We start from the raw sequence: 23,113 nt of genomic DNA on the forward strand, positions 1-23,113 counted from the left end.
ATCAAACCATAGCCTTAGAATGACTGACAATGAGTTATTTTTGCATTATATTTGTGCACTTAAATTCTATTAATGTAAAAACAATAAGTTAGTGCTATTCCTCAAGAGAAGCTGGTGATCAAACACAAAAAGGAAGCATTTTAAAAGTTTAAGGAAGGTATATATTCTGATCCCAGATACCACGGCATTTACACTATCTGTTATTAATTATTATTGTTGTTTTTTATAAAGTTTATTTTTAAAATCAAAGTAGAAAATTACATGAACAAAAATATGTAATTTTTAGAAACGTACTAAGTTTATCATTTATCATGCATTAGCTGTTAAAATAGTTACTTGATTCATTCTTTTGATATTTCACACAAATGGGAGGCCAACACTGATTAACTACTGTCAAAATTAAAATTCCTTATTACTGCCAATTTAACTGTAATACAAGCATTGGAACATTAGTCTGTAGACAGACAAGAAATTAAAATTGAAGTCTGTAACATACTGGCTCTAATATAGGAGACACGAAAGCAGAGATGACCAAAATGGTCCATGAAGAATTAGACCAGCAGGAGCACTCTGTTGAATGACACCATATTCATGTACAATAGCCTGTTGATATAATTATGACTTCCTGAAACAAATTTTACAACATTTTGGGGGCCTGAATATGCTCCACTGGAGTCAATGGATTCCCATTGGCTTCAGCAGGAACAGGATCCAGCCCACAATCTCTAAAATAAAGTGAGAGAGAGACAGAGACAGAGAGAGATTTCAGAATACTACATGATCTTAGCTGACATGAAGGAGAATACAAAAGATTCAGTGCACAAAATCCAGTGTAGAAAATTCAGCATATATGCCATGTTCAGCAACAGCATTTTGACATCTCATTGTTTTTCCACAAATGGAAAAACATTTATTATCATCATCTATTTTTACCGGCTTTCATTACTATCAAGAACACTTTGAGCTAAGCATGCTAAAAAGATATCTCCTTTTTTTATGCAAACTGTGTTTTGTTTTTGTACTGCTAAAGAACATTACAGCAAAGGGCACACTCTGCTGGTCAGAAGCACCCTTTACACCAGGTGCCTTTCAGAGATACTCTACAATGACTAAAAGAACGATTTAATTATAGGGGGTCAGGGTCTGAAGTGGTTACTCACTAGCAGGTTGCTATCTGACTTTTTTTCATAATCTCAAATATTGGGGAACTTGTCTATGACACTCTCACTATGCGCGGACTCTATCACACGTCTCGAGTATCAAATTAATCGATGCATACAGTAGGTGCATTTGCTGAAAAAAAGTTTTTAAAAGCACTATGTCACTGTACAAAACTCTTTACCTTGGGCTTTTCATCCAGTATTTGCTGACGAATCTCCTTGTGTTTTTCTACGAGTTTCTCCTGTCTTTTACTCTGAGCATCTTCTAGCTATAAGAAAACAGCAAAAAGTTCTGTTTCATCCAATACACAAACCTGCTTTTTTCCAATTAAAAATATTACAATTCTCTAATGACAACTGTAAACCTTTTTAATACAGCTGTGTAATCCCCTTTTTGACATTCACCAATGACTTATGTTGTTGGCAATAGTTCTTCTATGGGTGCATATACCACACATGCACACTTCACAGGAGAGACAAGATGGGTGAGATAATTGGACCAACTTCTGTTGGTGAGAAAGACAAGCTTGTCTCTCTAATATCCTGGGCCTGACACGGCTACAACACTGCATATACACTTCACAGGAGGCAATGCTCCTAAAAATAATATTTGGTCCCCATCCTGCAAGGAGCCTTGTATGGCTAATTACTGCACCCAGAAAGAACTCTTTGCAGGGCTTGAAGAAGGAAACATCCACATATTTTTGGCTATAGTACAGAACTTGGGCCCTGATTCACCAAAGCACTTAAACATGCACTTGACTTCCATGGAAATGGAACACATGCTTAAAGTTAAGCATATTCTTAAGTGGTTTCCTGTATTGGGGCCTTTGTGAGCAAAAATGACCCAGCTGTTGAATTAAAATAGTTCTGCACTGAAGACCTAAAGAAATTCCTGGGAGTTTATTTTGCATATTTTTGATTTGAAAACATTTTGATCCACATTTCACAAAGCAAAATTTGGGGCTCAGTACAACATTAAGACAGTTAAAACCATAAAACAGCTAACATTTTCTCATGAATTTCCATAAAAAAAAATTTATTTTGCAGAGCTCTGCTTAGAATGCTTATGCATTTCAGCAGTTCTACAAACCTAATAAAGAATATGCTGTAATTAAATGTTCTTTGGTTCTCAGAGTTCTTTAAGCCATCATTGCATTCTTGAGACAGCAAACCAATTTACAAAAATGTTTCTCCAATACCTGAAGGCAAGAGGCCACACACAGTTTCCATGAATAAAAACTGCACAAAGATCAAAATAAATCTAGATTCAGAAAAGAAAAATAATTTAATTCCCCCAGTCACGGATTGTTCAAAAAAGACATAAAATTCTAATTTCATATACAGTAATATATAAATAATCCGTATGGCAGTTGCACAAAAAGTTGAAATTTTAGAAGCTTCATTTAAAACTTCAGAAAAAATGGTTACTCACCTGTACAATAACAATTGTTCTTCAGGATGTTTTATGTACTTATGCATTTCATTGTAGAGTATCTACACCCAATGCACTCAAGTCAGAGGCTTTTGCCAGCAGTACCACTAGGCAGTATATGCCTAGTAGTACCTCTATTGGAATCAGGATATAGTGGGAATAAAAGCCTTTCCTACTGTGCTGATAAAGAGCTTCCTCTATTGAGCCCAGATCCAAGAGACTGTACATCTTGCATAGATACAGCCTTATGATATGGGTCCCCGAAAAGGGATGGGGAAGGTAGGGTGGGGAAGGAAGTGAATTGGCCGAGAAGAAATTTCTATCCATTCACTGTAAAAGAAAGGTAGGCAGTTTCCAAATGGGCAGCCGAAACTTTGGAGATGATTTACAGTCAGTATGCTGTCTTCGACTCTGATGCCAAAATGACTGTTTTGAAGCAGAGGTCTGGTGAGAAAGGCCTGCTGTGGACAAAGCTGATGGACAACCTTTAGAAGGCTTAGATCTCTGGCTAGAATGATCTTAAAGTTCATATTGTCCCTGTGGTCTGAAATATTTCCTCTTCATCACTGGGGTACAGATACTGAGAGAGCAAAGAGTCGCACAGGAATCTTCACATGCACACCACGAACATCAGTCTTTCAAGAAAAGAGCTTAGTGCCCTCAAGTGGCAAGTTTTCTATTGCATTTTGAAGTTCCCTTGGCATGAAGGAGGCCTGTAACTAAGGAGAATACCTCATTGAGATGGCTGTCACCTTTGAAAATGAAGCCATATCCACTGTGTTGATAGCCATTTAGAGATGCCTGGGCAGTGAGGTGACCTTTAGAGGCTATGGCCAAAAACTGCTCTTTATATTCCTCAGGCAACTTATCCATGAATTTAGAAATTGCCCACCAATTAATAAAGGAATACTTGGCCAATAAAGCCTGACAGTCCGACACTCTAATTTGAAAGTTTATGAAGGTATAGGCCTCTCTCCGGTATAAATCCAATCTCTTAAATTCCTTGTCTTTCGGGGTAGCCTTGGGGAGCAACTGCCTCAACTGTTCATTCACTGCTGTGACAACTAAAGAAACTGGGGTAGGGTGAGTGAAAAAAAATCATGTTCTTGCTGGGAAACCTGATGTCGCCTATCCACACACTTGGCAGAGAAACAGGTGTCTGCCAAATGGTCTTAGCAAGTTCCAGCAGGATTTCGTTAATGGGAAGGCCGATAATAGCTTGTGCAGATCATCTTGCTAAAGTTCCACCTGTGCTCCTAGGGAAGCCGCCACCCTCCTTCTAAAGTCTTGAAAGACCTTAAAGTGCTCAGGCAGAGGTGAAGTTGACTCAAGTGCGATGGACTCATCTGCAGAAGAGGAGGAATATCTTGGAGTTCTTCTATTGGGTCCTCTTGGTCTGGGTACTCCAAAGCAGGGTGACAGGATCTCGTGGTTCCACAGGAGCTTCACTAGTGGCTACAGGAGTTGGAAGAGGTGACTTCCTCCTGGATTGTGTAGCTGATAGAGTCCAGAGGGCCTGAGAGCAGTCCCAGAGGCCCAGTATGGCCAACGGGGCTATAGCAGTGTTTGCAGTGTCTGTGGTGAAGGGTACCATACCAGGGCATCTGTATGAATAACTTGCTCCATGGGTCATGCATGCTAAGAGTGAGATCCGTATGGAGATCCAAAAGACCTCAGAGACAAAGGTCTATCATTGTCTGAGTCTGACGAGGAGGAAAGATAACTCTCTCTCTTCACTGAATGGACAGGCAAGTCCAGTGGTTCCTGGTGGAGTCCTGGGCACAGGAGATACATGGTGCTGCACCAAAGGTAGGATGAAGTATCCGACGGTGCTGGTGGAAGCAGACAAGCACCAACAATGAAGGTAAATTTTCTGTTGCTGGAGCTGGTATTGGATCCACCAGTGCCGGGGTTAAAGATCTCTCCAGTAAGGGAGAAAGCACTGGTCTTGTTAGCCCCACTGGGGCTGGCAGCAGCGTTGCAGCCTCAGACATTGTGCAGGGAGTGTTGAGTTGGCACCGGAGGACTTTTAGCACCATTTTTTGAGATCAGGAGTGCAGCCTATCTGCCCCAAAGTTCTGAACCGGCTGGGGAGGCCGCAGGAAAGGAAGGAGATCTATGATTCTCCCCTGAAATTGGCTTTGGAGCCATGGCAGCTGGAGGGGCCCTCCTTGTGGGGTAAATCTTGCTCTCTCGTCGTAGGGATCAGGCTCTGAAGATGCATTGCCTTTCCAAGAAAATAAACCTTATATCACAAATCCCTCTGTTTCTTTGCCCTCATGGGGAATGAGATGCAGATAGAGCATTTGTCCCTCACATGTCCCTCGCCTAAACAAACGAGACAACTTTTGTGCCTGTCAGTGATGGGATAAGGGTCCTGCACATGGCACATTTTTGCCTGGCAAAACCCTCTCCACAAAGCCTAAGTAACTAAACTATAACTATATTAAGTGAACTATGACTATGTAGAAAGTGAGAAGATCCCTAAGTTGGCGAACCAAGGCTCATGAGTGCTGGGGAGCTCTAAATATTGCCATGGGTGGTGAGAGGGAACTGAGAGGAAGGTGGTGGCTATGCCCCTTTTATGCCCTTGGCTCTGTGCATGGGGGGAATGCGCCCCCTAGTGGTCTCTGGCTTGAGTGCGTTGGGTGCACATACACCTACAGTGAAATGTATATGGTCATAATCACGCCATGGATAACTTCCAGTCAAACTGTACTCTGTAAAAGCTGAAGTTTTACAAAGAATGTAAATACAACAGACTGACGTACCCTCTTTATGTACTGCACCACTTCCTGGATATACGATCGAATCATTTCTGTCTTCTCTCTGGGGACAAGGGATTAACAAGTTATTGCAGTAGACAAAATTACATCAATATGTTTGTCGATTCAGATACATCAAATACCCAATGTGATAGACTCTGCCTTGAAGAGACAGTTCTGTCTGTCCGTCCATCTGCATTTCTAAAGTGTCTAATACGTTTGAATCAGGGTGTTGGAGTTGTATCTTCAGAAACGTCCCAAAATGTCCAGATCTGTGACTTCCTGCAATGAAATTATTTTCCCTTGCTTGGCTTTAAGTCCTGATAATGTCAGGCAAGTCCTGCTCTCAGTTAGTCCTTCTGCTGTAGAGTATCGTTCCTGTTGCAGCTTCTATGTGGCAGCACTGTTCTTTTAAGTGTGGAAAATGGAATACCAAAGAGAACACACAGGGGATCACCTGGTACGTTACCCAACATGTTATATTACGCAGTATTCCATGTCAGTGAGCAGATACTGCGGATGAAATCCAGCCTCGCTGAAGTCAATGACAAAACTCTCAGCGACTCCAGTAGGGTCAGGATTTCACCCCATAACTTTACTATGTGAGCCACGGAGCTCTGGATTCAGTTGAAACATTTGAATTTTAAAGGTGCCTATGAATGTCATTGGATAGGGGCTAACTCTACCGTGGCAGACAGCCTGGCAGGCCAAATGACTTAACAGAGCTTCTCTGCTAATGTGGTAGTTTAGCTGGTGATGTGCTGCAATATTTTGGGGGGTAGGGCACGGCTGCTTGTCTTCTGCTTTTGAACTGCGTTGTCTTATTCTTCTCCACAGCAATGCTGCTGTGCCATGTTGGTTCACCTCTCAGCTGCCACACTGACTGGACACAACAAAAAGAGGTTTCTACTGACCTATGTCACTGGTTTTCTTTACAACCATTTTAAGTGGAGGCAGGAGAACTTGGGCGGGAATATCTCAGCAGCTTCATCAGCAGTGACCTTTTAGACAGATTTTTTTCAGGATGGCCTAGCCAGAGTTAGCACACACTGCCATAGACATGTGCACTATAGCAGGGGCAGTGCAGATACGTTAGAAGTCAGTGGGACTTAAGCTCCAAAGCCACTTATGGGCCTTTGAAAATTTTACTTGTGGCAATATAGGCCCTGATTCTGCACCATTAAAGGGAATGGGAACTTTGCCATTGACTTCAATGAGCACAGTATCAAGCCCACAGTGAACATGCAGTTCATTAGAGATGATGGCATGTAGTAATTTGAGTATACAGTGTAAAAGGTTTCTTTACTGTTTATGAAGTTCGCAGAGGGGAAGATAACCGTTCCCAAATGATGGACTAGTTGCAAAATTTCAATAAAATCAAGGAGCACTTAAGAGGTTAAACAGAATTTTGAATTGCTTGGTAAATCTATCTATACATAAGGGACTAAAATATGTTGCTTCCAGGCAGCTATGCAAACCCTAGAGACAGGGAAAAATTAAGAACGATAGAAAAACGAAAGCCTGCAAAGTTTGGCACGATATATTAATCTGGGAGTATTCTGATTTCCCACATTTGCGAGAGAGCATCCTCATATCCCTACTTGGCACAGGAGGTCTTCATGGAAACCACTGAGTTTGCACACAGGTCCTGCTACCTCTTTCAGTGGGGAGGGGCAAATTGTGTCCACTTGTTGGAACAGCTGGGGAGAAACATAACGAGTTTCCTGCTCCTTTTGCTGCCTCCACTGGATTTTCCTGTGCAAGGAGTTTGAGGGAGCCTCCTTAGGGACTTTTACCTGTCTACTTTTGAACACCTAAATTGATATTTCAATAATCTCACTACAGGCAAATCATTTCATGTTGCAATTGATTGTACCATTAGGACATTTTTCATAATGTTTAACTGATTTTTCCCAATTTTATTTCCATGCCATTATGCCAACTTTAACCACCTTAAATAATTCTTCCCCTTTTACACTATCACTTTTTATTCCTGTTTTGTCATCTTCTCCTTAGGCTGCTTATTAAATTCCTCTAATGTCTGTTCTCAGGTCATGCACTGTAGTCCCTTTATCTCTGTAGCCCATCTTTCATTTCTATCAATAAAAAGATGTATTTATTTTTCCTACAACAAGAAGCTCCAAACCATACACACTGGTAATACTATATTAAACACTGTATAATAGTGGCTTTGTGGAAAAGCCTGGGGTTTTTTTTGTTTGCTTGGGTTTTTAAAATTCTTTTGCAGTTTTTTTTTTTAAATTTGGTTTTAAATATTACAAAGCATCAGGATCCTGGGCAGAGGTAGGCAGGACTAGTGGCAGGAGCTCAGTAGGCAGAACAACCACCGGAGTTCAGAGTCAGTATCAGAGTCAACAGTCAGGCCGAGGGTCCAGCTGAGAGGCAGAGCCGGGGACAGGTCGGAGATCAGGCTGAGGGTCAATACTGGGTAGCAGGGTAGCAGGAGTCAAGGTCCAAATCAGAGCAGAAGCCAATACCAAGGCTCAGGAACAGGGAGGTCATAGTAGCTAGCTAATAACCCACACTGTTACCTGGACACTTCCTGAAACACCCCTTGGGTTTATATAGAGCAGTGAGCCAATCAAGTGCCATGAAGGTGCCACTTCACAAGTCCCTTGAGGTGGGATTTCCTGTGGTTGGTGTCTGCAGCGGGTCATGGGTGGGGATACGCAAGCTACTTACAGCTGTTACTGGGTAGCAGTGCGGAGTTGTTTGCTATCTAGAAACTCTGCAGGCCTGGGTTTAAGACCCACTAGGCTTTACACAAAGATTGATAGCTAATAATAAATACAGTAGTGCAACCTAAAATGTTCTATTCTCTCTTTGAATTATTTGCCAAAAAGGAATTGAGGAAAACAAACAAATCCTATTTACTGCATACTAGAGGAGGATATAGCCCACTTACCCAGATATATTCTGTGCTTATTTGTGAACCATAAATCAAATAAATATTTTTGCACCTTTTGAGAGAAACTGCACCCACAGAACCCAATTCTTCTCACTTCCACTGTTGAAAAATCAGGAGTAACTCCACATTGGCTAAAGCTAGCATGAAAGAAGGATCTGAGGTGACATTACAAAACTACCACAAACCCTCCATTATAATGATGCTGTTTGTTTCATTCAGAAACGAGTTTATAATAGGTAAAGTTAAAAAGAAAGGAAATTCCTACCCAACAAACTCTGTTAAGGTGAAATGAAAGCCTCAGGAACTGTCAGTAGTTTGAGTTCATGCTATCATTCAATAACATTATAATTTTTTAAACATAGGAAAAAGGCAATATGCCGGTAAGGTTGCATTTCTCAAACAAGGCACCCGAACTACTTGAACCCTGCACCCATAGAGGGGCCAGCCTGCCACATTCCTTTCCTGGTATGCTCCATATCAAAAATGGCCCACAGAACATTAGTTTTATAGTGTGTTTTAAGGGTGTCTCTCAAATCCAGGCCTAATCCCACGAACACTCCCGCACATGAGTAACTTTACAACGCTGATTTGAAGCCAATAGGCTTTTTCACGCACATGTAGAAGTGTTTGTGGGATCAGTGCCTAAGTGTGCCATTCTGTCACCACACTGACCTTGGCTCTTTTCATGAGGATTCTCTCATTTGACCTGGACTGCAGTGCAAAAGCACACCTGTTCAGCTGGCAAAGCGCTTACATGCAGAGGAGGGGTTTGGATTCATTCAACAGGAGGTGGCACGATTCCTTTGGTGACCCCTTACTGCCTGCATACTGATCATTTAGTTGAGGCTTTTCTTTTGATGTCACGTGGACTAAATGTCCTTGAACCTCTTCATAAAATCTAACACAGTTTTAGAATACACTTACTCGTCCACTTGATTTTTATCCCTGGACTTAGCTTCTGTGATCTTCTCCTGCCTCTTCTTGTCCATTTTCTTCTTTAACTCTTTCTTTTCTCTACAGGAAAGAGAAATAAAGATAAGTCTATACACACATACATATTTCAACCAGAAGTTAGATGCTGAAGAAGATTTAGTTAGTTATATGAGAATAGCACCTTACTTTTCACAAGTCTCTTTCAGTTTCTTTAACTGGCTGCTCTGACATTCCTCTGCCACGTCTGTCAGCTTCTGAATGAGCTGAAAAAAGTAAAACAATGAGTATTTTATATTTTGTCATCATAAATAATCCCAGATTTCTTCAAAAATATAGCGTGGTGAACACGTGCAAATGTTATTTCATCACCAGTATGTATACGTGATTAAAGGTAGCAGCAGTTCTATCAATGAAGCATGGACTGTCATCTTGAGAACTGTGGACTTACACATAAAAATCTCATTCGCTTCCAAGTGTTTTCCTACTTATGAACAAGAATAATTGTGGCCATTGATAAATTACAATTGAATCTCCGTGCCTTTGTCTAGTTCAGTTTCACACATGCAAGTGTGGTATACAGTTTCCATGAACAGAACACTGTTATTTGCAACAATTCTGATTTTGGTGTAGCCAGGTAGAAGTAATAGTTTCATGCATTTTGGGTTAGAAGTGACTCTCTGCTCATATCTAGGAAGTATAGACTAGAGGTTAAAGCACAGGATTGGGAGTCAGAAGATCTGAGTTCTGGCTTTGCCAGAGACCTGGTCTATGACTGTTGGCAGATTTAAGGCCAAATTCTGTTCCCACTGAAGTCAGAAACAAAATCTCTATTGACTTCAGCGGGAACAAGAGTGGTCCCTATTGGCGGAAAAAAAACAACCCCTCTATGCCTCAGTTTCCCCATCTGTAAAAGGGGGAATAATACTTCCCTACATCATATGAGACTAACTTTATAATATTATGAGTCATAAAAGGGTCACTGATATATTTCACTTAAAGATCACTACAGTTTAGGCATAATTCAGTAAAAATAATCAGATAGACATTTAGAACCATGAAACAGAGAACGTATAGTAAAGGGTAGTTAGTAAAATCCAATTTTTATTTCCTATTTGCAGAGAACAAAAGGAGGGTATTGAGTATGAACTCTCTTTTAGAACTACAGAATAACAAAGTATACAACTAAGAAAGAATTCTCTTTTGTTTGTGAAGCAAATTTTCATCAGAGCAAATAAAGCTCAGAGGAAACTGTCAGAATGTTTCTTATTGAAAAAGTAATTATCATGACACTTCATAACTGAACAATTCAGAAAATGTAACCAAGTTGGGGAACAGTCATTATGTGTTTTGAAATGTAAATGTAAGCACGGAAATGAGTTCACAGACAATAAGAAGCCCCACAAAATAATTATATACTAGTCCAAAATGGTTGTTTGCACGAAAGTAATATAAATGTTACATTCCAAATAAAAAGATAAGACACAGCCCATTTTAGACATAGCTCATTACCAAAACCGAGGGTGGGTTCCTGAGGACATTGGACTAATCATGTAACTGCTCATCAGTGTTACTTCATATCCTCCAACTGCAAACATAAAGGGGCTTTGCATATTACTCTGCTATAGGTAACCTGCAGTATGTTGTGTAGAAAGGATTAATTGTGTATTTTTCAAATACATACTTTTTTTGGACTATTTGTATGGCAGGGACACAATACTTCAAAATGATACGGATATGCAACTAATGCTACAGGAAAAATGGTATGATACTACTTGGTGTTATCTGAGAAATAGCTTGTGATCACATGAACACAGACCAGCCTATAAAGCCCAAGGGGGCAGTGATAAGGATTTGAACGCCTCCTTAACTTTGGCTTTTCCTCACTTTGAGTGCATAACTGTTCAATGTTCTCCTCACATCTTCTTGTGAGTGGAATGCATCATACAACATTGGGAATTCCAAGTTCTTACCACATCCCCATGTCGTTCAATGATGATTTATCTCTTAAGAGTGTGGGTGTGAGGAAGAAAGAAAGGCGAAGGCAAATGAGATAGAGAAATCTTGAGAGAGAAAGCGAGAGCCAGTCTTGTGTCTGGCCTGGAAAGGAATTAGAGTGCTGACTCAGCTTCCGGACCTATTCAAACCTGCCTTTAGCAAAAGTGCCAGTGAGAGATAAAGAAGTATTTCTTGGGCAGAGGTGAATCCAACTTTTAAGATGACCTCAAATCATCCAGGAGAAAAATCAAGTGGAGAGCATTTCACAAAGAGTGAATACCCACAATGTCTAATAATCGTCACCAGAAGCAGTTAAATTGCTCTTGACCTAGGGGGAATGACTATCCTCAATAGTTTTTCCTGTGTGGTATATGTAACATGACAAAATCAAGGGATAAGAGCAAATTAATGATGACAAGAGAGAAAAAATCAGTGGGCCAAATTCGGGTCTTGCTCACACCCAGTCCAGCCCACTGTTAAACAACAGAATACCAATTGAAATGTATTAAATATTTCTGGATGTTTTCCTACATTTTCAATATTGCTTTCAATTACAACACAGAATACAAAGTGCACAGTGCTCACTTTATATTATTATTTTTTATTACAAATATTTGCACTGTAAAAATGATAAAACAAATAGTATTTTTCAATTCACCTCATACAAGTACTGTAGTGCAATCTCTATCATGAAAGTCCAACTTACAAACGTAGTTTTTTTGTTACATAACTGCACTCAAAAACAAAACAATGTAAAACTTTAGAGTCTACAAGTCCACTCAGTCCTACTTCTTGTTCAGCCAGTCTCTAAGAGAAACAAGTTTGTGTACATTTACGGGTGATAATGCTGCCCACTTCTTAATTACAATGTCACCTGAAATGAGAACAGGTGTTCACATGGCACTGTTGTAGCTGGCGTCGCAAGATATTTACATGCCAGATGCATTAAAGATTCATATGCCTCTTCATGCTTCGCCATTGTTCCAGAGGACATGCTCCCATGTTGATGACACTCGTTAAAAAAATAAGGTGTGAATTAAATTTGTGACTGAACTGCAGAATTATGTCTCCTGCTGCTTTACCTGCATTCTGCCACATATTTCATGTTATGGCAGTCTCGGATGATGACCTAGCACATGTTTGTTTTAAGAACACTTTCACTGCAAATTTGACAAAATTCAAAGAAGATACCAATGTGAAATTTCTAAAGATAGCTACAGCACTCGACCCAAGATTTAAGAAACCGAAGTGCCTTCCAAAATCTGAGAGGGCTGAGGTGTGGCACATGTGTTCAGAAGTCTTAAAAGAGCAACACTCTGATGCGGAAACTACAGAACCCGAACCACCAAAAAAGAAAATCAACCTTCTGCTGATGGCATCTGACTCAGACGATGAAAATGAACATGCTTTGGAACATGCGTCGGGTTGCTTTGAATCATTATCGAGCAGAACTCATCATCAACATGGACGAATGTCTTCTAGAATGGTGGTTGAAGCATGAAGGGACGTATGAATCTTTAGCGCATCTGACATGTAAATATCTTGTGATGCTGGCTACAACCGTGCCTTACGAACGCCTGTTCTCATTTTCAGGTGACATTCTAAACAAGAAGCCTAAAATATATAAGTCTAAAATAAATATAAGGTGAGAACTGTACACATTGTATTCTGTGTTGTAATTGAAATCAATATATTTGAAAATATGGAAAACATCCAAAATATTTAAATAAATGGCATTGTACTATTGTTTATCAGCACGATTAATAGTGCAATTAATCATGATTAATCTTTTTAATCAAGCAATTAATTGCAATTAATTTTTTTAATCGCTTGAGAGCCCCACTTGTAAATGCTCAGAAAATCCACTTTATACTTAAAATAAGCACTGAAAGTTTGTTGAGGATATACTGCATTTTTCATACAAAACGAAAAGGTTTCTTTCAGTGCAAAATCAAACTCCAACCTTAACTATGGAGTCCTGAACAGCACCTCCGTAATGTGAAATGAACAAGAGCTGTCCATGAATGCAGCAAAAACACTTTTCCTGTGTAATCACACATCTCCCATTCATCAAGACGAGTTACGAACAATCAGATATGTGAGAGCATTCCATATGTATTTCACACAATGAAGAGACAACACATTTAAACTCGGTAATTTTAGAAAATGGCCGTGTCCCTGAGAGCCTTTAGGCATTGATCCTGCAATGAGTTTTGTGGGCGGATCCCAGCACTCACACAGAGCTCCTAATAGGGAGGGGGCCTTAATTTGCACAGTGTGACCCGATCAAGATCCCTTGTATTACAGTAAGCACGGAGTTAGCTTCAGACTTAAACCTCACACAGCTGTAAGGGGCAGAGGGCAGGTCAACACTACAAATGTTGCATCAGTGCAGCTTCACTGATCCAAATGCAGAGGGGAGAAGAGCTGAAGCAATGGGGGATGGGGTAGGAGAAGTAGATTAAGCCAAGGAGATGCGGCAAGGAGACTGGGACTGAAACCCATGAAGGTAAATGGAGGGGGGACTAGGAGACAACAGGTGGAGGGGAGACTGAGACCAGATGAGGAGCTGCAAGGAGACTGGGACTGGCTGAGCAAGGAGACTGGAACTGAAAATTAGTGGGGTGGGGAGTGTGACAGATACGGCAATTTCCTGCAATATCTTTGAAAAATAAGTTTAAGGCCTTGTCCACACTACAGGGGAAAGTCGAGCTAAACCATGCAATTTGAGCTACGTTAATAGTGTAACTCAAGTCAGTGTGGCTTAGATCTATTTACCATGGGGTCCACACTATGCTATGTTGACGGGAGAGCGATCTGCAGTCGATTTAGTGGGTCTTCACTAGACCCGCTAAATCGACCGCCGATGCATCGATCCCCTGGTAAGTGTAGACAAGCCCTAAGTATCTTTGGGTTCCATTGTATTACATGCAAAGTTTATGTATTATTGTGGGCCAGGATTGTATGTTAGCTCTGTAGGGGGGAGATGTGATGTGAAGTGTGGGAGTTCAAAGGACTATACTAAAAATATGCCAGACAAGAATGGACAATAAGTGTCAAGTGGATTTCCTGGGAAATGTCAAGGGGGAAATAAATGAAAATTTCCCATCTCTGGTTATGCAAAACTCCTGCCTTGTGAAGCTATATCCTGAGGCTAAGTCTTTGTCTGATGATTACCTGTTCCCAGATCAAAGGCCCAATGGGTATAAAGAAATGGCTGAACTGCCCAGCCTGGCTTCTGGTTCTGAATCTGAGACAGCCATGACCTTGCAACACTGGGGAAAACCCAGCTGTGGGTTTTGAAGGACTGACAGCTACCAGAGCCCAACGTTGGAGTTGGGGGTGACCTCTGGTAAGATTTTTAGCAGGTAGGTTCTTTATAGTTTTTAATATGTTTTCTCTGTAATGCTTCCACCTTAAGAATAAATGTGCTTGGTTAGAAGGAGCTGAGTGGTAACTCATAACTGCAGGCATTCACACTGTTCATAGAAATCAGAGAGAATACAAAGTGCAGACCCTGGCCTGTTTAGGCAGTCTGGCTTGCTGGGGATATCATAGTGTAAGGTAGGCAATTGTGCAGCTTTAAAAAACCCTGGTCAGAAGGGAGTCAGATTCAGTCTCTGCCCAAGTTAGGTGACGGCTCGCAGCCAGAAGCCTAGAATGGGTGCCACTGATGGACCATGAGGGGGGAAACAGGTGCAGCTGCCCTGAAACTGAAACAGAGAGAACAAAGTAAAGGGGGAAAGGAGATCAGACAAGGAACTCAGGTGCGAGGGGAGAACTGGGACAAGAGTCGCAGAGATCGGATGAGGAGCCTGATTGGATGAGGAGCCTGAGGAGAGAGACTGGGACTGGAAACCATTTGGGATGGAGAAAGTCACATAGAAGGCCATGGTGAGAGAGAGAGATACAGATTGGATGAGGAGCTGACAGGAGGGTGGGGGCATGGCTAGACAAGGAGACTGGGGACAAAGTGCTGCGGGGGGGAGGTGGGATGGGGGGGTAACTGGAAATGGGTAAATAAGGAGAATAAATGAAGAATTGGGACTTGAGGAGATTGGGACAGTGAGTCTGGACGGGTCAGACTAGGACTTGATGGGCAAGGAGACTGGGATGAGACACTTGAGGAGTGGAGACTGGGAGAGGTTGGAGCAGATGAGTCAGACAGGGTCATACTTGGTGAGAAAAAAAGCAGAAGAGTTTATACCTATCCCCCATGAGCACACTCCCCTCCAGAGCCCTGAATGGAACCCAAGATTCCTGAGTCTCACTATTTCTCGTCTGTCAGCAAATATCTGTGAAACCCATTCACGAAGGGTCCCATCACCTCTAGTGCTGGGCCATACATAGCACGATAACCCACTCTGTTAGCTGAAGTGGCAGAGGTCTGTAGCATGGATCTAAAAGTTCCAAACCTGCTGCTGATCCATGTGGGTGTCAGTATGATGGCACATGATGGAATGTCTGCTTTTTCAGTTTGCTTTTTTAAAAAAACCTGGGAAATTACACGAAAAAACCGACTACATTACAAGAGCATTATTAAAGTTGAAAAGTCAAGCAACCAAAAGTTAGGAAATGCCAGAACTAAGGTTGCTTATCCAATCTTAATTTGACCCCCTTTTACATATGCATTATGATACAGTCTTTAATTACACAATTATATACAATTTTTTCCAGAGGAAAAAAAATCTACATCTATCTTCCTGAAAGGTATGAACATATCAACAAACTAGAGCAAAAGGATACATCAACATGAAAAGCTCCCACCTAAACTTTTATAGAAAGTAAACTGAAGACATTTTTAAAATGAAGACTACTGATCTTACAGAAAGGTTGTTTATGTTGTTTTTAACAGATGTATATTAAAAATTACAACAGCTATGTGTACTGTATAGAAGCAGCCAGATTCTGTTGGACTTGCACTTCATACAACCTTTCTGCATTCACTGGGGTTCACGGGCAGCCACTCAAGTGTTTTTAAGCACAAGTTTTTTTCAAAAACTGTATTTTAAACAAGAGTCTGCATTACAAACTGTCCAAGGTCTACAGTGCAAAATACAAGCCAAGTCCTTGATCCAGAAATCCCCCAAAGTGGATCTTTGTGTGGACCCAATTGAAGGATAGGGACTGAGGGTGAAATCCTGGCCTGGTTAAATACAATGGCCAAACTCCCATGGACTTATATGGGGACAAGATATCTGCCCTAACTTTGACGATAAACTACATAAGAGGCAAAGATGACAAGCGCACTTCTACCCTTTCTTGCTTTGCCAGTTAATTTTTTATTTGCTCTGTGTTTTTCAAAAATATATGTGTATTAGGTCACTCTATTAGACTTGAGTATATAATCATAAATAACTCAGTATATTAAATTGTGTGGATTTTTTCACATCATGCAACATCATACATTTTTTGCTTTTCATGACCCTTGATGTATGTTGGAGGACGCAAAGCTTTTCAGGTAATAAGAGAACACACAGCTCTTTGTGAGGAATGAACAGAGAGAGAATTTCTCAGTTACCTTAAGGACAATATCAGGGGGTAGCCGTGTTAGTCTGTATCCACAAAAACAACAAGGAGTCTGAAGTCTTTAAGGTGCCACCCGACTCCTTGTTGTTCTTAAGGACAATGTATTGCTTTGAGTGCTGGCAGATAGCCAACACAAAGAATTTTAAAAGTCTTTATCACTAACATGTTATATCAAAGGGAAATTTTCTACTGCAATTTTTGCTAAGTCTGAGCATGGTAGCTACTTGAGAAATGATGGCAGAACAGTAACACTAGGTCATAGGTGGAATACATCTGTAGCCGTTCTTATGATGGGCTATGTCACCTTGAGAGTGAGCACTTGAGATAAGAAATTACAAAGTGTAACTGCAAAGACTACAGCTTGCTGATTAGCTGCTAGCTGGAGCATAGAAGGAAGCCAGAAACACATACTTTTCTTAAAGGAACAAAGGGATGGAAATGAAGAAACAAAGGGATGGAACAGACAACTAAACAGGTCCTCTGTGTAAGATACCTAGATAGTCCCCATCACTGTAGTATCTGATCAGCTCTCATCTTTAATGTATTTATCCTTGCAACAACCCTGTAGGTGGGGAAGTGCTATTATTCCCATTTTACAGATGGGGAACTAAGGCACAGAGAGGCTAGGTGACTTACCCATGCTCATACAGTTAGTCTGTGGTAGAGCAGGGAACCCAACCTGGGTTTCCAGAGCCCCAGGCTAGGGCCCTAATCACTGGACGTCCCATCTCTCCTTCTTTTGCCTCTGGTTAGCTTGTATGAGTCTATCAGTCAGGATGTTCCACCCACTCCATAGACCTGCCAGAGCCTACTTCTATTCTTGTCTTGCTTACTGCTGATTAATAAGATCATTGTGTGCCTTATCAAAATACCCCATGTGGTTACAGTCTCCTTGAGGCTTCTCCATCTCTGGCCCAGCCCTTTCACTGGTGACACAACCCGCAGAGGCAACTGTCAATCAACAAATAACTAAAACCTCCAAGAAAAAATATTTTCACCTTTGTTGTGAGCAGGATTTTCAATAATAGTAAATACCTAGCTCTTATATAGCACTCTTCATCCATATATCTCAAAGCACTTTACAAAGGAGGTATGTATCATTGTTCCACTTTTATCATGGGGGAAGCTGAGTGCTTGTGGTTGGTATAATTCTGCTCTTGTTAAAATCACTGGAAATTTTACCATTGACTTCAAAGGGAGTCGAGTAGACCAATGCTGAGTGCATTTGAAAATCTCACTCGATATATTTATATATCTCATAAAAATATTTTGGAAGCCATGGAACTGCTTTGGCCTTCCATTCTACGCCTTCTGCTTGCTCTAAAACACTGGTATCACACCTTAGATTCAGATAATTCTACTGCCATATTTAATTGCGTCGCATAATTGTAAAAGCATACACACATTCGTGCATGAGCCCTGGTTGCACATTGGGATTTCCAAGCACATGTACCTTGTTGTGCGTGCACTGACGACATCCTGAGCACACTTTTAAAAATTTGGGACAATATTTGACTGGACTTGAAGTTTATAGTGAAAATTACGGCCTTGCAGGTTAAAAAAATGATCGATAGATACAACAATTGAAGCTACATCTTAAGGGCACGATTGTCTATTGGCGACTGTGGGACAGAGTCTGTCTCCTGCCCCTCAGGCCTTATCATTTGCTCTAGAAGAATATAGGACCTGTGCTCCAAGAGACCAAGGGAAAATTCTCCCAGCACTTGCAAGCCTTGTTGCAGGGGATGTTTCAGGGTAGGAGGGATAATGCCAGGACTGGGATGGGGAATCTTCCTAGTCCATGCTGCTATGGAGATTCTGGGAATTCCCTAGACTTTGGGAGGCTGCTGTAAATTAGAACCACCCCCAGGGTTGCTCTAATTTAAGGTGGAAGGATTTTGGCCCACAGATGAGCCCAGAATCCAGAAGGCACAAAGATGCCACTTTTGCTCCCAATTCCCCTGAGCTGTGCCTTTGTACTGGGCATCTTGGGGGCTTAGCACAGAATCTCAGCTCATTCTTCTAACCTATAAGCAATGGCTTTCTCTATTCACTAAAACTCTCGTGTATGCGTTATAACACCCTTAAAAAAACCTTTTCCTCCCTCAAAATACTCTGCATCATCAGTTGCCATGTGCTCAGTCTTCCCTATATTAGCTCATAGGGCCTTATGATCCTGCTTCAGCCAACAGCAGAATTCCAGCTGGGAAAACAAAAACTGACTTGGAATAATGTATGCAAAAGACTTCTTCACTGTCTATAAAGGATAGTCTTGCATCCCTTTAAAGCATTCATTTTTGCTGAGGACACTGTTTGGCACAACTTCACGCCTCAGGGAATGTTTGAAGCTATTTTTATTGATTCATTTTCATGAACTTTTACTTTATTTTACAATTAATTTTGCTTCCGAGAATATCATAAGTCTAAAAAGCAGCAGAAAAAAAGAGGAAATCTGGTTCAAATGATGAAATGAGTGTGGAATATTCTGTGCTGAGGTTATTAAGCAGGGTGAGTGAGAGAGCTGTTTCCTCACAGCCATATGACCCTTCATCATTTGCTGATTTACACTCCCATCCAACCTTCACATTGACTCCTAACATCCGCAAAACATATGCAAAGATCAAAATAATAAATAAGATTAGAAAATCCCATTTCCTATTAAAGGTATGCCCTTCTAAAACAGCATGACACCATCAGGTGTCACATTACCCACTACGAAAAAGCTGCGTTAGTTGCTAAACAACATTGTTAAAAATACAACATTGCAAGGCGTACACACACAGAAATACATGATATAGGCCACCCACTTCGTAACACCAAAGAGATCAACCAGTCACAAAAACATTCTTTGGCTCTACCAAAAAATTACATTATGAGAAAACTTAGAAGTCTGACATAACTTAATGTACCTTAATATTCCTTTTGACACCTTCAGTAAACACATAAACACATGGGCTGGCCAGAAAACAACACTTCCATTTTGCAAAAAAAAGTGGGTGTTTTGGAATTTTTTCTGATGCGGAATGAAACTTTTGAAGTTTTGCATGACAAAAAACAGGGAGGGGGGAAGAGAGAGACACCTACAGAATAGCCAGCAGTCTGGTGGTTATGATACTCACCTGGGATGTGGGGGACCTAGGTCAAATCGCTGCTCTGAATCAAGGCAGAATTTCCGAGCCACCAACCTATTCTGGCATGGTGGGCCTCTTTCTAAATTCCATCCTGGCCCTGAGCGTGTAAGGCTCGACTGTTGGTTTATAATCTGCCCCGAGCAAGAATCAGTGCATACCTGTACAGCTGCAGGAGTAGACCAGACTATCAGTCACAATTCCCTCCCTGATCGCTCCCTTGCTCCACAGTGGAAGCAGCAGGTTTACATTCCCTTCAGTGCTCACTCAACTCTGCTGGCTGGAGTGTTCGGGTTGGTGAGGAGGGAATTTGGCTTCACCCATTTCTGGATAGGAGGGAGAGCATGGAGGCTACTCTCTTTCCCACCTCCCTGTGATGCTGGTAGCCTAAGCAAGTGAGTAAGAGTGAGTCTTACATGTGGTGTTTGACTAGTTTATTCGTGTGGTTTCAGGCCCAAGTCACCATCTATCATTGGCCACAGTTTTGTTTTCACTGAACACAGAATGCACCCTGTGGACCTGGATAAATTAAGGCTCAGAACTGGAGTCTGGGAAGGGAAGTACAGGACAAAATGCAACGTAATTAATAACAATACATAACTTCCACGAATGACTGAGAGAGCCTCAAAGAAAAGTGTAAGCCGTGAGTCTTTACACTTACCAGCTTAATATGTTCTCGCTTCTGATACTTTTCACTATAATACTGTTCTTGTCGGAGATTGAGCAGCTGCTGTTGTTGCTTTTCCTTCAGTTCTATTAACTTCTGGGTCATTTCTGAGTCAAGGGCAGCCAGTTCTTGTTCAATAGTTGAACTGTGATCCGGGCTGCCAGTTTCACATCTGCAAAGACACATGGAATACTGATAACTCATTCAATAGGTACAGTTAGTACAATTCCTATTTCTTTCTTTCTTTCTTTTTTTTTTAAGCAATTGTCTAAAGTAGTACCTGTAGCCCATCAAGAATGCATAAGTCTCTCAGAGCTGTATATTCTTACTAGTGCTATTATACGATCTACTGCACACTTAAAATGACTGGCTGGTTTCATCACTGATTTGTATTTTCTATACAAAATGAGCGTAAAACGTAATATTTTGGTGGTGGTGGTTATAGTGGTTTAAACTCAATTTGCACAAGGTGCATTGCAGTGGAGAATCAGGATCAATATAAATAAGTCATAAACATAATCACCAATATTTCCCCAAACTGGGCGTAAGTTCACATTTATGTACCTAAATAAGTGGCTTGATTTTCAAAATAGCCCAGCCCTCAATGAGAATAATGGGAGCTCTTGGGTGCTGAGCCATTTTGAAAATCAAGTCACCTATTTAGATCCCTAAATGGGGATTTAGGAACCTAACCTGAGGCTTGCATTTAGAAAAAGCAGGGCCAGTGTTTATTCAGGAGCTAGGAACATTCCTATATCTGCTAACTTACAGTGAATGTGTGTGCATTTGTGTGGAAGTATTTAATGAACTGCAGAACTGTGGACTTCTGTGAAAAAGAAAACTAGCAGAGGATTAAGGAGACTGAGTAAGGGAGCACACAGAAGCAAAGGAAAACTTAAAAAAATAATCTAAAACCCAAATTCCCTCAGAAGCAGAATGAGATTTTGGTCTTGGGAAAGAAAGGTAAACGAACAAGGGCAGGGAAAGGGATTGATGAGGGAGCAGTGAATGGTGCATGTGAGAGTGAGATAAACAGTGCATAAAGTTAAAGGATTAAGGTAAAATAATAACTATCTAACAAAAAAAAAATTAAACATGTAAGAATATGCCCTGATCCATATTCCTACATGTTTACTGCTCTATTCTAGGCGTTAAGTTAGTTGCCTAGGAAACATCAAGAATACAATTAGCATTGTCAGTTTATAGTGATGTGGAAAAGGGCCAGAGTTCAGCCTAGGGTAGAGTTCTTGCTTCAGATAGACGGAATTATAAAGCCCTGAAGAGAGAGCACAATTTGTAGGAACACATGGGTCAGCCACTCAGAAATTCAAATCCAGAAAACCAATTATAATGTAGAGAGCTCTCTACCTTGCCAGTGTGTCATTCTTTCTGTTTGGATGGATACACTGGGCCAGATTCTGAGCTGGTGCAAACTGGAGTAGCTTCACTGAAGCTAATGGAACCATACTGATTTTCACCAGCTGAGGATCTGGACTTTTGTACCTCAATTTTAAGTTTTTACCAGCAATAAAACTCCCCTTTTTCTCTTTCATACTGCATGTTTAATTGTTTGTCCCCCTACTGGGCAGACCTATAAATTCTGCTTTTTGCAATATAAATGCTTATTATAAGTATTGATCATTAAAATACGTGGGTACACACCACCTACCTTAGACTAAAGGGGTGGGGGTGGGGGAGGAAAGATTCCTATATTCCTGTAAATTGAAAATCCCAAGACCCTGCCCACTCACCACCATGACCCTAAAAAACAAAAACCCAGACTAGGAAGATCTTGCGACTATTCTAAATTAAAGTGAAAACTGAATCAACAAAAAGTCCAGATAAAGGTGTGTGTGTGTGTCCTACAATGCTTCCTAAATACAGCCATGTTCCAACTCAGATGTATCTATGGTGCAAGAGAATTCAGAAGAGAAGGACCTGCTACTGAGAAAGCCCTCACTCCAGTTCCTCTGAGCCCCGTCCTTGGCACAGGTAGACAAAGCACTGTGGATGAACATAGGTGTTCCAATGGGGGAGACTTTTGACATGGATTCAAATAAAAAAAACAATCATTGGAATAGCATGAGAAAAGCTATTCTCACAGTATTCCCAGCATGGCCAGACCAAGAAAATACTGGTATTTTTATGGAAAAGTCTGTTCTTGTGAGATTAGCAGGTCAATTTCCAGACGAAATGCAGGTTTAGCATGCACACTTCATACCAAATCTCTGAATGCCCATAACCCAATTTTCAGCTACAAGGATTGAGGGGCAAGATGAGCAGCACATATTCTAGAAAGAAATGACAGAAATAATGGCACAGCACTGTTTTCCTAGTTCAGGTAGTTTATATTGACAGAACAATTACTTTAGTAAGGAAAATTTAAGTAGGGTTACAACCTTCCTAACCAAGTATCAATCTAATCCTAAAATCAATTTGTGCAATGCCATTGCCTACTAAGCATTAAGTCCAAAGTGTTCAGGACTCAAATGGCAGCACTGGCAATTATCACTGAGAAAGGAGAGTCCAATCTAAATATGGAGCTGCAGCCCAGAATAAGGTGGTCATACTT

At 40.9% G+C, this 23,113-nt stretch overlaps 1 protein-coding gene across 3 annotated transcripts in view; it reads right to left on the minus strand.

The window, feature by feature from the left end:
• The window catches only part of PLCB1 (phospholipase C beta 1), a 647,792-nt gene that overhangs the window by 89,501 nt on the left and 535,178 nt on the right, over positions 1-23,113 (minus strand). For all 3 annotated transcript variants that reach the window (XM_074949681.1, XM_074949683.1, XM_074949682.1), the window contains exons 27-31: positions 20,536-20,713; positions 9,409-9,485; positions 9,214-9,303; positions 5,367-5,424; positions 1,343-1,429 (exon numbers count right to left, since the gene is read on the minus strand). In XM_074949681.1, the coding sequence (XP_074805782.1) occupies positions 1,343-1,429; positions 5,367-5,424; positions 9,214-9,303; positions 9,409-9,485; positions 20,536-20,713 (490 nt within the window). The remainder of the gene's footprint in view (positions 1-1,342; positions 1,430-5,366; positions 5,425-9,213; positions 9,304-9,408; positions 9,486-20,535; positions 20,714-23,113) is intronic.

The sequence above is a fragment of the Natator depressus genome, chromosome 3 (genome assembly GCF_965152275.1).
Source record: "Natator depressus isolate rNatDep1 chromosome 3, rNatDep2.hap1, whole genome shotgun sequence".
NCBI classification, from domain to species: domain Eukaryota; kingdom Metazoa; phylum Chordata; order Testudines; family Cheloniidae; genus Natator; species Natator depressus.